This window comes from Chrysoperla carnea, chromosome 2 (genome assembly GCF_905475395.1).
Source record: "Chrysoperla carnea chromosome 2, inChrCarn1.1, whole genome shotgun sequence".
In the NCBI taxonomy this organism is placed as follows: Eukaryota; Metazoa; Arthropoda; class Insecta; order Neuroptera; family Chrysopidae; genus Chrysoperla; species Chrysoperla carnea.
The window spans coordinates 81,813,240-81,826,480 of record NC_058338.1 but is presented as its reverse complement, the minus strand read 5'-3'; the positions used below and the strand labels follow the sequence as shown (position 1 = coordinate 81,826,480).

The window sequence follows — 13,241 nt, the reverse complement described above, 5'->3', positions numbered from 1 at the left end:
GACTTATTTTAAGTAGCATTTTCTCCAAAAGCTAACATCTTTCGAAAAAATGTTTTAAACAAAAATTGTAAGTTTTTTTATTAGAATCAACTTTCAAATTTAAAGTGTTATTCTATCTCTTACCGTTTAGAATCTAAATTGACTACTAAAGAAATCCGAAGAACTAGGTTCAATCTGATGTCAGAGCATGATGTCCCCCACCAAACTCTGCTACTTTTGTTTAAGGTATTTTTTGTTTGGTTTACTACAAAAAGAGATATTTAGGTGTATAGATTACATTGGTCCACCCTGTATATATGCATCGTTAATTAATTTTTATTAATTTCTTAAAAAAATAATGTATTAATTATATTTAAATATATCCATTATGACAAATTAAATGATTAATCAATGAAGCAATATCTTGAGTGTTTTTTATAAGGTAATATTCTTTAATTATGTAGGTACTCATTTTAAAGTGTGAATATCACAGTACACAGTTATTTCTACTTTTAGAAAGTAATTTGTCAATTAAATCATTAGTTGATTCGATTTGACAATAAAATACTTTTTTTTCCCACTTATATTTGCAGTTTAACATAGGCGTTCAAAAAAAGTATTCCCAAAAGAAAAATCCTCCACAATTTTCATAAGTAAATTGATCTTCGCAAAAAATTTCTATAACTATGGTTTCTGGTAATCCTATCGTAGTTCTTTCTTTCTTGTTTCCAGCGGTATCGGATTTTTGTGATAAATTTTTAATACTCTTTCTCATGATATTTCGACTTAGATGAGAAGTTGACATTCTCACTAGGAACTTACATAAAAACTGTCAACTTTCTACCTTAATTTTGAGTAAATTTGGACATGCGCAAAGTCTTGAAACAATATGCATTTTCTTGTTTACTAACTCAATTTACATCCACATTTTCAATCATCTACAAGAAATTGAAGCTGCCAGATGTGGCTAAATGTAACGAGCCTGATATATATGTACAGACATCCACATAACGTTCAAAATCGTGTTCCAGAGTTTATAAAACGGAAACGGACACCTCCCTTTGCTTTCGATATTACGCATAATAATGAGTGTTTTTTTTCATTCATCTAAGGGATGCAAATTATGCATCCCTTTTAAATACAGAAATTCAATACAGAAAAAAAATTTATATTATTAATATGTATATATATCTTTATTTTTGAAATGAACGCCATTGTTTTTAGGAAGAATACTATAACGATGATAAAGATTAAATAAAAAACAAGCTAAAACAAACAATTGAATTAATTGCTAAAATATCCTGTAAGTGTTGAATGTCAGTGCTTGCATTATTAGAAGAGTTTAAAAAATCAATTCAATTTTTTATTTGGTTATCGAAAATATTCGTAAAAATTTTGTAGAATTTTATTTTTCGAGAATCACAAGACCACTAGAAAGTTGAAGCTACCTAGAAAATTTTTATCTCTTTATCTTTTATAGTTATGGAGATAATGGAAACCAAAATTTTGCCCTAATTTGCTCTCTCGCGGAAAAACAATGAAGTTTATGAAAAAATGGTTCAAACAAAAGTTGTTAATTTTTATAAGGATCATTTTTTACATTCAAACTTTTGTTCTATCTCTAATAGCTTACAAGATACAACCCCCAAATGACCCATTTTCAGTGGCGTAGCTCGCCCTATATCAAAATTGGTTGGGGGGCCCCATTGAGCTGCGGACCCCCTTCGGTTTTAAAATAAGTTATTTTACAATAGGATCATAATTAGATATAAATCTCTCCAAACTGTAATTTTACTATTGATTTCACTTTGCAATAAAATATCGATGGTATTTTCTTGTAACCAAATATTATAAGATGGGGATGCATTAATATGCTGCTGTGAGTTTACATGATTAAATATATATTGTGTAAATTGTTAGTCTGGGGTCCTCTGTAGCCCAGGGGCCCCGTATCATTGATACGGCTGTAGTTACGCCCCTACCCATGTTGCTCATTTACGAACTCTTTTAAACACTTTTTAACCCCCAAATAAAAAAAAAGAGTTATAAGTTTGACCGCTATATGTGTCTGTCTGTCTGTGGCATCGTAGCGCCTAAACGAATAAACCGATTTAGATTTTTTTTTAGTTTGAAAGGTAATTCAATGGAGAGTGTTCTTAGCTATGATTCAAGTGCGAGTTTAGAGTTCCGTACCCCAAAAATTTGTCGTGGTTTTTTTAAATTTTGTAAATTTCACTTGTTACGTCTTGAAGACACTAAAGATTGATATCTCTTTCCGTTTTTTGAGTTATCGTAATCACGGACGAACATACGGACAGACGAAAATGAACTAATTTAGTGATTTTATGAACATCTATACTAAAATTTTGTTTGTATCATCAATATTTTTAAGCGTTTCCAACTTGGTACTAAAATTAGTATACCTTGATATATATATTTCATATATACAGAGTACAATGATTGATATTTAAACGTTACACTTGAATAAATCACTGAATAATATTTATATATATCTTCCAACAAATTTGTATATAAATAATGATATAATTCAAGAAAAATGTTTAGTTAGTTGAAAAACCAACCGCATGTTGGGCCTAAAATCATATTCTATAAAAATTTTATAATGTTTATTATAAATAATAAACAAACAAGAAATTATTTTTATATTATTTATATAATATTTTTATCAATAAATAGTGTTCAATTAAATAACCACACAATTGAAGAAACAAACATTTTAAATTTGTCACAAGTGATTCATAATATAACGACTGAAGCGACAACTACGAATAAAAATGTAACAATTGAAAATGAAGATCAAATTGTGAATAAATCGAATCAAATAGTGACAAACACAGATAAAAATATAACAATTAAAAATGCAGATCAAGTTGTGGATAACTCAGATCAAATTATAATACCAGTAACAACCATAAATAAGGATCAAAATATAACAAATGAAAATGAAGATCAAGTTGTGGATAACTCAGAGCAAATTGTTATACCAGTAGTTTATTCAATTCAAAATCATCATGTTTGGCGTAAACCTCAACCGTTTGAATCAAGACAAATTATTAACACAACAGTACCGCCAAATTCAAATTTGTTATATAAAATTCGACCGGATCAAAATTCAGCACCTACATTACAATATTTTGGTACAAAAGAGTATTACGCTGATTTATTAAAAAATGCCACTGATCAAAATAGTAATTCATCGGAGGTTGTTAATCGTAAGGAAGATTTACAAGATGTTGAGTATTCGGATGAAGTTAGTGAGGACGAAATTAGTGATGTAGTTATTAAAAATGATGATAGTTTGATACCTTCTGTAAGAGATGATGATGTTGGAATGAAAAAACAACAATATGCGAAGGATGAAAATATAACAAATGAAAAAGCAACTTCAGGTGATGAAGAAGATGATGAACAGGAAGAAATTGATCAAGAGGAGCAGGAAGAAGTTGAAAGAAATAAATCTGATAGTGTTGAAGATGATGAAGATGAGGAAGAAGTATTATCTTCATCACAACAAGAAGATATACTCGAAGATGACTTAACAAATAATATAACGCTAATTAATGGAAGTTATCCTCGTGATCATAGTGAATATGAACGATTATTAGAAGAAACACAAAAATTACATAATGCATTATTAAAAAAGAATAAAAAACAATATCAAAAACATCATCAACATGGTCCTGAAGGTGATACTGAAGATGATGTTGAAATTGAAGATGATCATGATGGAGATATCGTTGATGAAGAACATCATCGTCCAAAAAAGTATAATCTACACACTGCTGCAAGTGATACCGAAGATGATGTGATTGACGATGAAAATCATAGACCAAAAAATACTAATAAATATAAAAAATATCATGGTGCTCCAAGTTATACTTCTGATGAAATTATTGACAACAAAGATCATCATCCAAAAAATACAATTAAATATCAAAAATATCACCAACCAGCTAGGGCTGATGATGATGTTGTTGAAGATGAAGATTATCATTCAAAAAATGCAGATAAATATCAAAAATATCGTCAACATGTAGAAGCTAGTGATGATGTAGACCGTCATCCGAAAAATACAAACAAATTTCAAAAAAAACCTTTGAATCTCCGTCATGGTGTTGTTAATCGAGAGAGTGAGGAGTATGATATTAACGAAGAACCTTACCATCATCGTCAAATAATACCAAGTGAATCTGAACAACAACAGAAATCAACGCAAAGTATACCAAAGAAACGTCGAAAACCTAAATATCGAATTATTAAAATTTATGACGATGAAGACGATAATGATTATGATGAAATCATTTCTAAGAGAAATGATAGCGGGCTCCATGATGAATTACATTTTCATCCTCATATCCTTGAAGATGACGTTGTAAATGCACCTATTAAAACTGATGAAAGTAAGGACAATTATAAGAATTTAGAATCACCTAGTGACTTTCAAGAAAGTACTGAAGAAATTTCACAAATTAATCCAAAATTTAGAAAATTATCATTATTGAATTTAAAAAATTCAAGAAGCCTGGATGATGATGAAGACGAAGAAGAATTTCCACGAAAACAACAAAACTCAAGGGCGTATCAAAGACCTTCAACACAAGATATTTCTTTACATGAAGAAGCTGAGAGTCGTGGTCATCTGACTACAATTAAATTACCCCAAGGCATTAAATATGATCGAGCTACAACAATAAAACCAGTGGCGCTCGTAAGTGAAGATAATAATGCACAAGATACTAAGAAACACGAAGAAAAAAAAGCACACAAGAAACCAGTGAATACAAAATATAAAAAAGGTGGGGGTAAAGAACATGATGCTGAACATTATTCCAAGCATGGTGAAAAAGGTGATAAAAGTTATAAAGGTTCACATAAACATGAGAAAGGTCAAAAAGGACATCATGATAAGGAAGTGCATAAGGGCAGTTATGATGATAAAGGTGGAAGTGAAAAAAAACATCATCATGAAGATGGCCATTTTTCTGGTCACAAGAAAGGTGAAAAAGGTGAAAAGGGGGCAAAGGTAAATATATAATTTTTGATAAATCAACTATGGTTCCAGTGTAGCAATTAATTTCATGGATACTCAATTGTCATTTAAAGGTTCGGGACAGCTCTCATTAACTGGGATTTTTATTATTTTTATTTCTCTTTCCGCTCTGTGTCGTCTTCCAGTTCCGTCAGAGAAACCAATGTTTCAGAGTCGGATCTCTTGGGTTGAGCATACTTTTATTTTGGAAGCTAAACCTATTTACACAACCTCTATTTACTCATTTACGGGACCGGGTCAAATTATTCAGAAAGTGTGGTCCTTAAATTTACGAGTGTGAGCGAAGATACAAGCTCGTAATAACCAATCGTACTAAAAAATTATAAAAATAGGAAAAACTATTGGATGTTCTATTTTAAACTATTCTAAGCGTTTTTTGTTATTTCACATCATTCCTTCATTTTTAAACCTCGTAATAAACCTATTTTTCAGAATGTCAACGATTTAAAAAAAAAAAGTTTTTTATTAGTGTGATCAAATTAACTTTTTGAGTATTTTAATTCTGAGTTCGGAGAAAAAAATTGAATTGAGTAGATAATTATGATACAAATTGAAGAAACTAAAATCTAACATTTTTTGATGGTCGGAAGGGGTCCAAAAAAAATGGTAAAGTGGCCCAATCCGGTCTTTCGCGTCAGACACCATCGGATTGAGTTAAAAATAAAAAAGCGTTTAATAATCTTAAGCGCTGTAAAAATGCGAAAAAAATGAGCTGCGAATGAACCCGATTGGTCCATCGATGTCCCCACAAATTGCAAAAAACCATCAATTTTGCTCGAAATTGCAAAACTTCATTACTCTTGTTGTTTTAAAGATTCAAAGCTGAGATTTAAATGGATTGTAGCTTTTGTGCCCATGAATTATCACTCACAATTTCAGCAAGATCGAACGTATACTTTTTGCAAACCGCAGCTGAAAGCAAAAAACAGGACTTTTGTAAAATGGCCCTAAAAAAGTTGTGGTGCGGTAACGCGCTATTTTTTTTACGCGATCATATGCTTCAATAGTTAGAGAAATACCTACTAAAGGTTCAACCTCTTATCTTTAATATAAGTCACTAAAATATTAATTTTAAAATACTATTATTTTAAATTATAACATTAAAAATAGGATGGGAGTAATGGGAGCAATTATTAAGAGACAGAAGTTATGTGGGATTATAGTATAATGCATATGCTAAAATTTTATTATCAACAATTTTAACGACTATTTGTTTTTATCAAATATTTGATTAGAAAACCAACTGGTTTTATATTTTGACTATTTTAAACTTTTTTTGTATCTTGACATTTTTTACCTACCCTCGTCGTTTTCGATGAAAAAGTTAAAAATTTCGAGTTTTTTTAGCTATTTATTTTTCTTAATATTCAAGAAGTGATAATAATCAAAAAATATAATAATATAATAGTCAAAAATATAAAATCAGTTGGTTTTCTAATCAAATAATTGAAAACCACTCGATTATGGTCACTTTTTGATAACAATATTTCAGCCTAAAATAGCGATTTTTTTTTAAATTGTTGACATTTCGAAAAACGGCGGGAAATGTCCAAAACATAAGATCCAATTGGTTTTGAATCAAATATTTGATCAAAACCACACAAACTGATTTTTTTCTACATCGTCACACGAAAATTTTCGCCCGGACCCATAACAATCGGAGGTGTACCTTTAAATACAAAGCTTTTGGTTATAATACCTCGATTAATTATGATACAGCTATATAAATTATAGAGAGAGAATATGGTGATTAAACCTGTATATGAGAATAAAATTTCACTACGCTTTTATATCTTATACGAAGCTGGATATAGACGCAAACTCTTTCCCACGGAAATGAATCTTACATCCTCTGAAAGATTAAATGTCATGACTTGGGTCCTAACACAATTGTACATCCAATTGTATGATTTTCATTTTCTTTCTTGTTTGACACACCATTTTCCTTTATGCAGAAAATATAATTAACGATTATTACAGTTAATTAAGTTTTCGTTTGCTTTACTTTAAGTTAATGTTGCCAAGTTCTGCTTTGTTCTTATCCTTTTCAAGCTACAATAATTTAGCGTTTTAGAATAAAATATTTTAGCTAAAAAAGATATTTTCAACCAAAAATTCTTTAGTTTGCTGAACATGGAAAACATGAGAAAGGTCACAGTACCAAAGGTGAACATAATATACATAAAAAAGATGAATACGAAAAAAAACATGAATTCTTTGATGAATACAACGAAAGTGGTGAAAGTGAAAAACATGGTGCTTTTCATCAAGAACATGCAGGACATAAGGTAAATAATAGTTCAACAAACCCCAAATATTTTATAACTTTGTCCTCATATTTATGTAAAGTTACTTTAACTTTTTTACTATTATAACGAAAGAAAATTACTAGAAATTAATTAGGCATCCCCAATGTAAAATACGTTAAACCACAAACGTACATGTTCGGGATTCAGCAATTCCAGGCATTACAATTTCGTATCGAATCTTAAAGGGCAAATTTTTAATTATTATTTTTCTTTCTTAACTTGATCAACCATCGATTAACAAATAATTAAATCTTAGCATCTACAGAGTAGGTCATTTTAATCTATAATGGCTAATAGCTCGTGTTGTAGTTAACCAATCAAAAAATAACGTTAAAAAAAATTGTAGAGTTTGGTGAGGGACCCTAGTTCCTCGGGTTGCTTCAATAGCGAATTTAGATTCTAAACGGTAAGAGATAAAATAACACTTTAAATTAGAAAGTTGATCATCATTAAAAAACTAACAATTTTTGTTCAAAACATTTTTTCGATAAATGTTAGCTTTCAGCAAACAATACAGAATACTGCGGTCTTTGCTTTCGGAGAAAATGCTTAAAAATATGTCTCTATTGCATTTAATGGAAAGAAAATACACTTGAAGTTTATCAATAATTGTAGGTCAAAGTTATGGACACTGGCGATTTCGTGTTTTCTTTCGATTAAATGCAATAATGGCCTATTTTTAAGTCGCATTTCCTCTGAGATTTTCGAAAAAATGGTTGTTTTTTACGAGGATCAACTTTCTAATTTAAAGTGTTATTCTATCGCTTACCGTTTAGGATCTACAGTAAGTTATTTTTTAATTGATTAACTACAAAACGAACTACTAGCCGTTATAGATTAAAAAGACGCACTCTGTATAATGTGTTAAAATAATTAATTCCGCTTGTTATGTTTATTGATGAAAAAAATATATGATTTTAATTTGAAGGGAGGATCTGCTAAAGGTGGTCATCATAAATCTGGTTATGAGCATGGTGAACATGGTAAGAAAGGTAAAAAAGAAGAAGGTGGACATTACCATCACGAGAAAGGACATAAAAATGCTGCTGGGCATGATGAACATCATGAACATGAAGCGAAATATGGTAAAAAATCTGGCCATGATGATGGTAAAAAATGGAGCTACAAGAAAAAGGGTTGAGCGTAATAAATGTTATAATATTTATATTTTGTTATATAATTGTTAATTTATGTTATTTTTTTGTTAATAATTTTAAGTTTACAACATAAATGATGAGGTTTATTCAATGAAATATACCTTGGTAGGGTTTCAAAATCCCAATCACTCCTCTTTCCTCTTCAACCCCAAAAAACTTTAAAGATTAAAAATTACTTCTTGAATGTCAGCGTAAGCGTCTAAAGATTTTTTTTTTTAAATTCACCTACTTCTGTGTATACAAAATTTAAAATTTATCCTTGCTATTCTATGAGCACAGTGAACATGTTAAGAAAGGTAAAAAAAAAGAAGAAAAAGAATATGAAGCGAAATATGGTAAAAAATCTGGCCAAGATAAAGCTGCAAGAAAAAGGGTTTATTCTTTAAAAATCTAAATTTTTTTTATTGTTGAACTTTTTTAGGTTCAGAATTAAATTAAATTAACTTTTAATGATATCTTTTTTTCCCTAATACCCTATAATAATTCATCTCGTCAAAATTTGGTATGCAAGTTTTGAAAATTTGTTCGTTACTGAATTTTTTTAAGTGTGAAAACTATTGAATTACTTAATTAACTTTTGTTCTTATAAAACACTACCCAATTAAATTTATAGAAAAGTTTTATAAAAAATTAACGAAGAATTATTTCTTATGAAAATGAAGATCTTTTGTGAAAGGAATAATTTTGTTTATAAGATTAAAAATAAAACGACAAATTATTTATAATCAATCATTTATTAAAAAATCAATAAAATACAGTTTTTTCACTCATGCTATTTTCTACAGTGACGAGAAAAGATTTTACAACCGTTATACAAATTTTTACGAATTTAATGTTACTATTATATCTATCATTTAATGTCGAGTTTTTTAAAGGAACGGGGCCAGAGAGAATTTGGAGTAATTAAATATCGTCGCAATTACGAACGACGAACTTAGTCTCTATTGTGACACACACACACCCTCATACAAACTGTGTTTGTGTGTGATCCATGGCTCGTTTTTAAGATATTTATTGACTCCAAATCCGTACTAAAACTGACTATTTTTAAATGACTGAAACTCGTGAAAAAAATTCGTAACAGACTTTTCCCGTAATCATTGTACTCATCTTGACAAAGCCTTTTGCAGGAGCCTTAACAATGTCCCGTGCCATTAAAAAAACTCAATTGTTCGTCTTTAAATGAGAAATGGATGATATTATAGTCACATTGAACTCATAAAAATTTCAGCCTTTTATCCTACACCATTCAAAAGTAAAATATTTAACGGTTACTGAACTTTTTCCATCATTGTATAAATAAATAATAGAGAATATATTAATAACTCGCCTCATAAATCTATGATTTTCGTCATAGTATTTTCACATTTGTTTATTATAATCGATGTTAAAAACAAGAGATGGCCAGTCAATCGGCTATAAGAATCTAAGGCACCGTGTTTCTAAAAATCAAAACTATATTTAAAACTATTGTGAATGTAGTGAGGTTTTGATAGGAGTTATTAGGTATAGAAGTTAATGAATAATAAAGGTCTACATTAGTTTATAAATCACAAGCCCATGCTGGAATTTTTCGGGTGAAATGATCCACCAGGAATCATGTTGAAAAAGATGCTCCTATATGTAAAAGTAAGTATAAGCACCATGACGTTAGTTTTGAGCAGGACAGATGAGTAATATGAATGTCACACCCCTTGGTGTCTCACTCTTGCACCAGCAACTATGTACGGCGTTGGAAGATATAGTACAAGATCCGAATTAGGGTCGACCTTCACCCATCTGTTTACCGAATGAAAGTTATTTTTTATGAAATGTAAAATATTAACAAATATTCCTGTAACGGGTTGCCTTAAAAAATATGGTCCAGACCATTTTTAATATAAATATCAAAACTTGGAAAGCTTGTAAACATTATTTTTGACCAATATTTTGTGGCTAATCATATGCCCCCGTAATTGTAACAAAATTATCTTTATTTAGATATGCGAGTCAATGAATTAACAGATGCACGTAATTACTATTTTCAACTTGTATAAATGCGATAATAGTGAACGAAAAAAGGCAGAAAACATAGCTGCTGCATATTCTTTATGGCTTTTACTTTCGAGTAGATCAAAATTCGTAAGATATGCAAGTCAGTGAAAAATTTCTAAAAATTTTACTCTTGATATTTTCACTAAAAGTAGTCTGGACCACATTTTTTTAGGCAACCCATTGCAGGGATATTTGTTAACATTTTATATTTCATAAAAAATAACTTTCATCCGGTAAACAGATGGGTGAAGGTCGATCCTAATTGGCATCTTAGACTAATATGCCGTTCAGAAATAAATCCGGTAACTTCGGTACCGGAAGTTGAAAAAAAAATTTGGATCTCCCGTCAATTTTCGAAGCCCTGCGTGTTTATTTCTGTTATTCGCTTTGAATACTTATGTAGAGACTAGAGTTGTTATCCAGCAACGCCGTACATATTTGCTGGTGCAGGGGTCAGATACTAAAGGGTGTGACATCCATATTCTCAAATTTATCGCGCAAAACTGACTTCATGGTGCTTAAACTTACTTTTACATATAGGAGTATCTTTTTCAATATGTTTTTTGCTGGGTTATTTCACCCAAAAAATTTCAGCATAGATTTGTCGTCTATTACAGCAAGTAGCTAAATTTGTAAAAAGTATTGCCTTCGAATTTCAAGGCCAATCTGGATTAAACCATTTTAATTACTTCCTTTAAACTTTTAACGTAAGAAACTAGTATTGTTTATTTGATATGGCACTATTGGTTTGTATTTTACACACATGAAATTTTGACGAATATAGGCCTCAAAAAATCATAGACATGTTCAATATAAAATGTTACGAATTTTTGTCATAAAAGGCACCACAAATTGTAAATGGATACCAAAAATTTTTTTTTAATGTAAAAGAAAATTTTCTGTTGTCTACTCATTGCTATAATTTACAACGATTTATATTGAACATCCGGTTGAGGTAATGAAACAAAAATATTCTTATATTATTCATAAGTAACAATAATTTGTACCAAAAATTATTTAATAAAATCGGTTTTACATTAATTATTATCACAGATAATTTTATATTTTAATTATTTAAATAAAAAGAAAGTGGAATGAGCGTACAAGAAGGGGAGCCGTATGTCGAAGAGGATGATGTTTTTATGAAATATGTTCCTTCTGTACGATAGTGTATATGTCTCAGCTATTAACAGCCTAGCCTTTTTACTGAACGGCGCTATACAACTAGAAGCCTGAATGATATTCAGAATTCAGAAGGCGTTTAAATCCTGATCTTGTTTCGGTGTAAGAGAAAAAGGATAGCGCCTATTACAGTGTAATAAGACTATCATTTTCTAGTTCTTCTTGATGTAAATAATGTATACACTGGAGTACAAAAAGAACAATTTTTCAATTCAATCTAAGATTAGAGATAAAGCCTCATCGTTTTTAATTTTTAGTATTTCTCGATTAATATTAATCGACCAATAATTAATTTTAAACTATAATTAAAGTTTTTCGAACGCGATTAACGATAACTTGTAAAATTACTAGAAGTTTACTACCATTCTTGTATATATTTGTAAAATGCTTTCTGGTAACGTAATAAAATTTTAATAATAAATGAGATTTTAATAAAATTGGCTTAGTTACAAAAAAAAAAAAAAAATTATGCGCCTCCCCCTCCTTATACGGAAAAATAATCATTGCATGTTATTGCTCACTTACCGTGCAATGTATACATTTAAACAAAGAAAACACAGGATTTGAGCTATAACCCTTTTTTCTAAAAATAACCCGATTCCAGATTGTGAAATTGTTTAAAATACGCACGATTTGAGATAAATTAAAGTGGAGATAGTGCTAATTATTAGTCTTATAAATTATTATGCAAAAAACATTTGGCAATAACCTTAGATGAAAATAATAATTACTCTAAACTTATTTGTAATATTTGTAATTATTTTTGTATTCCTCATTAGGAACCTATTTTTAGTATTCAAAAAGAATCATTTCATTTTTTCTGTTAAATTCAACCGATCAATATCTTTATGATATGAATCTACTTAATTACTTTAAATTTCCCAACGGTTTTTAAAGTCTTATAAATATTATGCAAAAAAAAGTAAAGTGTTTGGTAATAATCTTATAGATAAAATGATAATCTTTATTTGCATTATTTGCGATCAAAACTTTCAAGAAATTACATCAAATTAAAAGCATATAGTACAATAAAATTATTTAAAAAATTCTGATATTAAAGATAAAAATTGTTGCATTTTTTATATTTGAAATAGTTTTTTATTTGGTTGTTTGGCTCAGGGAGCGGGGTGGGGGCTTATGCAGTTATTTACAAATTACAAAAGACTATGCAACCAATAAAACAATAAATAACGGAAGTAATTGTACACATTTTCGTTTTTTATTTGTCTTTCTAGCTCCAAAATTGACCAAGATATGAAAGATTTATGACTTGTCCTAAATTTGTTTATTGCTTCTTAAGACGTTCGTTATCGAGCCAAAACATCGTGTGAAATCAATTTTTGGATAACATCAAACTACGAAAATATGAAGAATTTAAATGTACAAATAGAAAGAAAAATAACACTTGCTGACGTCATATTTATTTTTCGAATTTCTTTACAAAATATGAAAAAACCCGTAAGCGAGATGACAAAAAGAAAAATTAAAATCGGAGAAATACGGATGGTA

At 29.6% G+C, this 13,241-nt stretch overlaps 1 protein-coding gene across 1 annotated transcript; it reads left to right on the top strand.

Annotated features, from left to right (window-relative positions):
- Positions 1–1,850: 1,850 nt before the first annotated feature.
- On the top strand, positions 1,851–5,035 carry LOC123292982 (sarcoplasmic reticulum histidine-rich calcium-binding protein-like). The gene is made up of 3 exons (XM_044873697.1): positions 1,851–1,858; positions 2,677–3,584; positions 3,687–5,035. The coding sequence occupies exons 1-3, from the start codon at positions 1,851–1,853 to the stop codon at positions 5,033–5,035; spliced, it is 2,265 nt and encodes a 754-aa protein (XP_044729632.1).
- Positions 5,036–13,241: the final 8,206 nt, after the last annotated feature.

What these genes read in the sequence shown, in the direction of transcription:
- LOC123292982 (XM_044873697.1), top strand. An exon ending in AAGTTATCCTCGTGATCATA is followed by an intron (nt 3,585 to 3,686) that starts GTGAATATGAAC and finishes ATGGTCCTGAAG; the next exon opens with GTGATACTGAAGATGATGTT.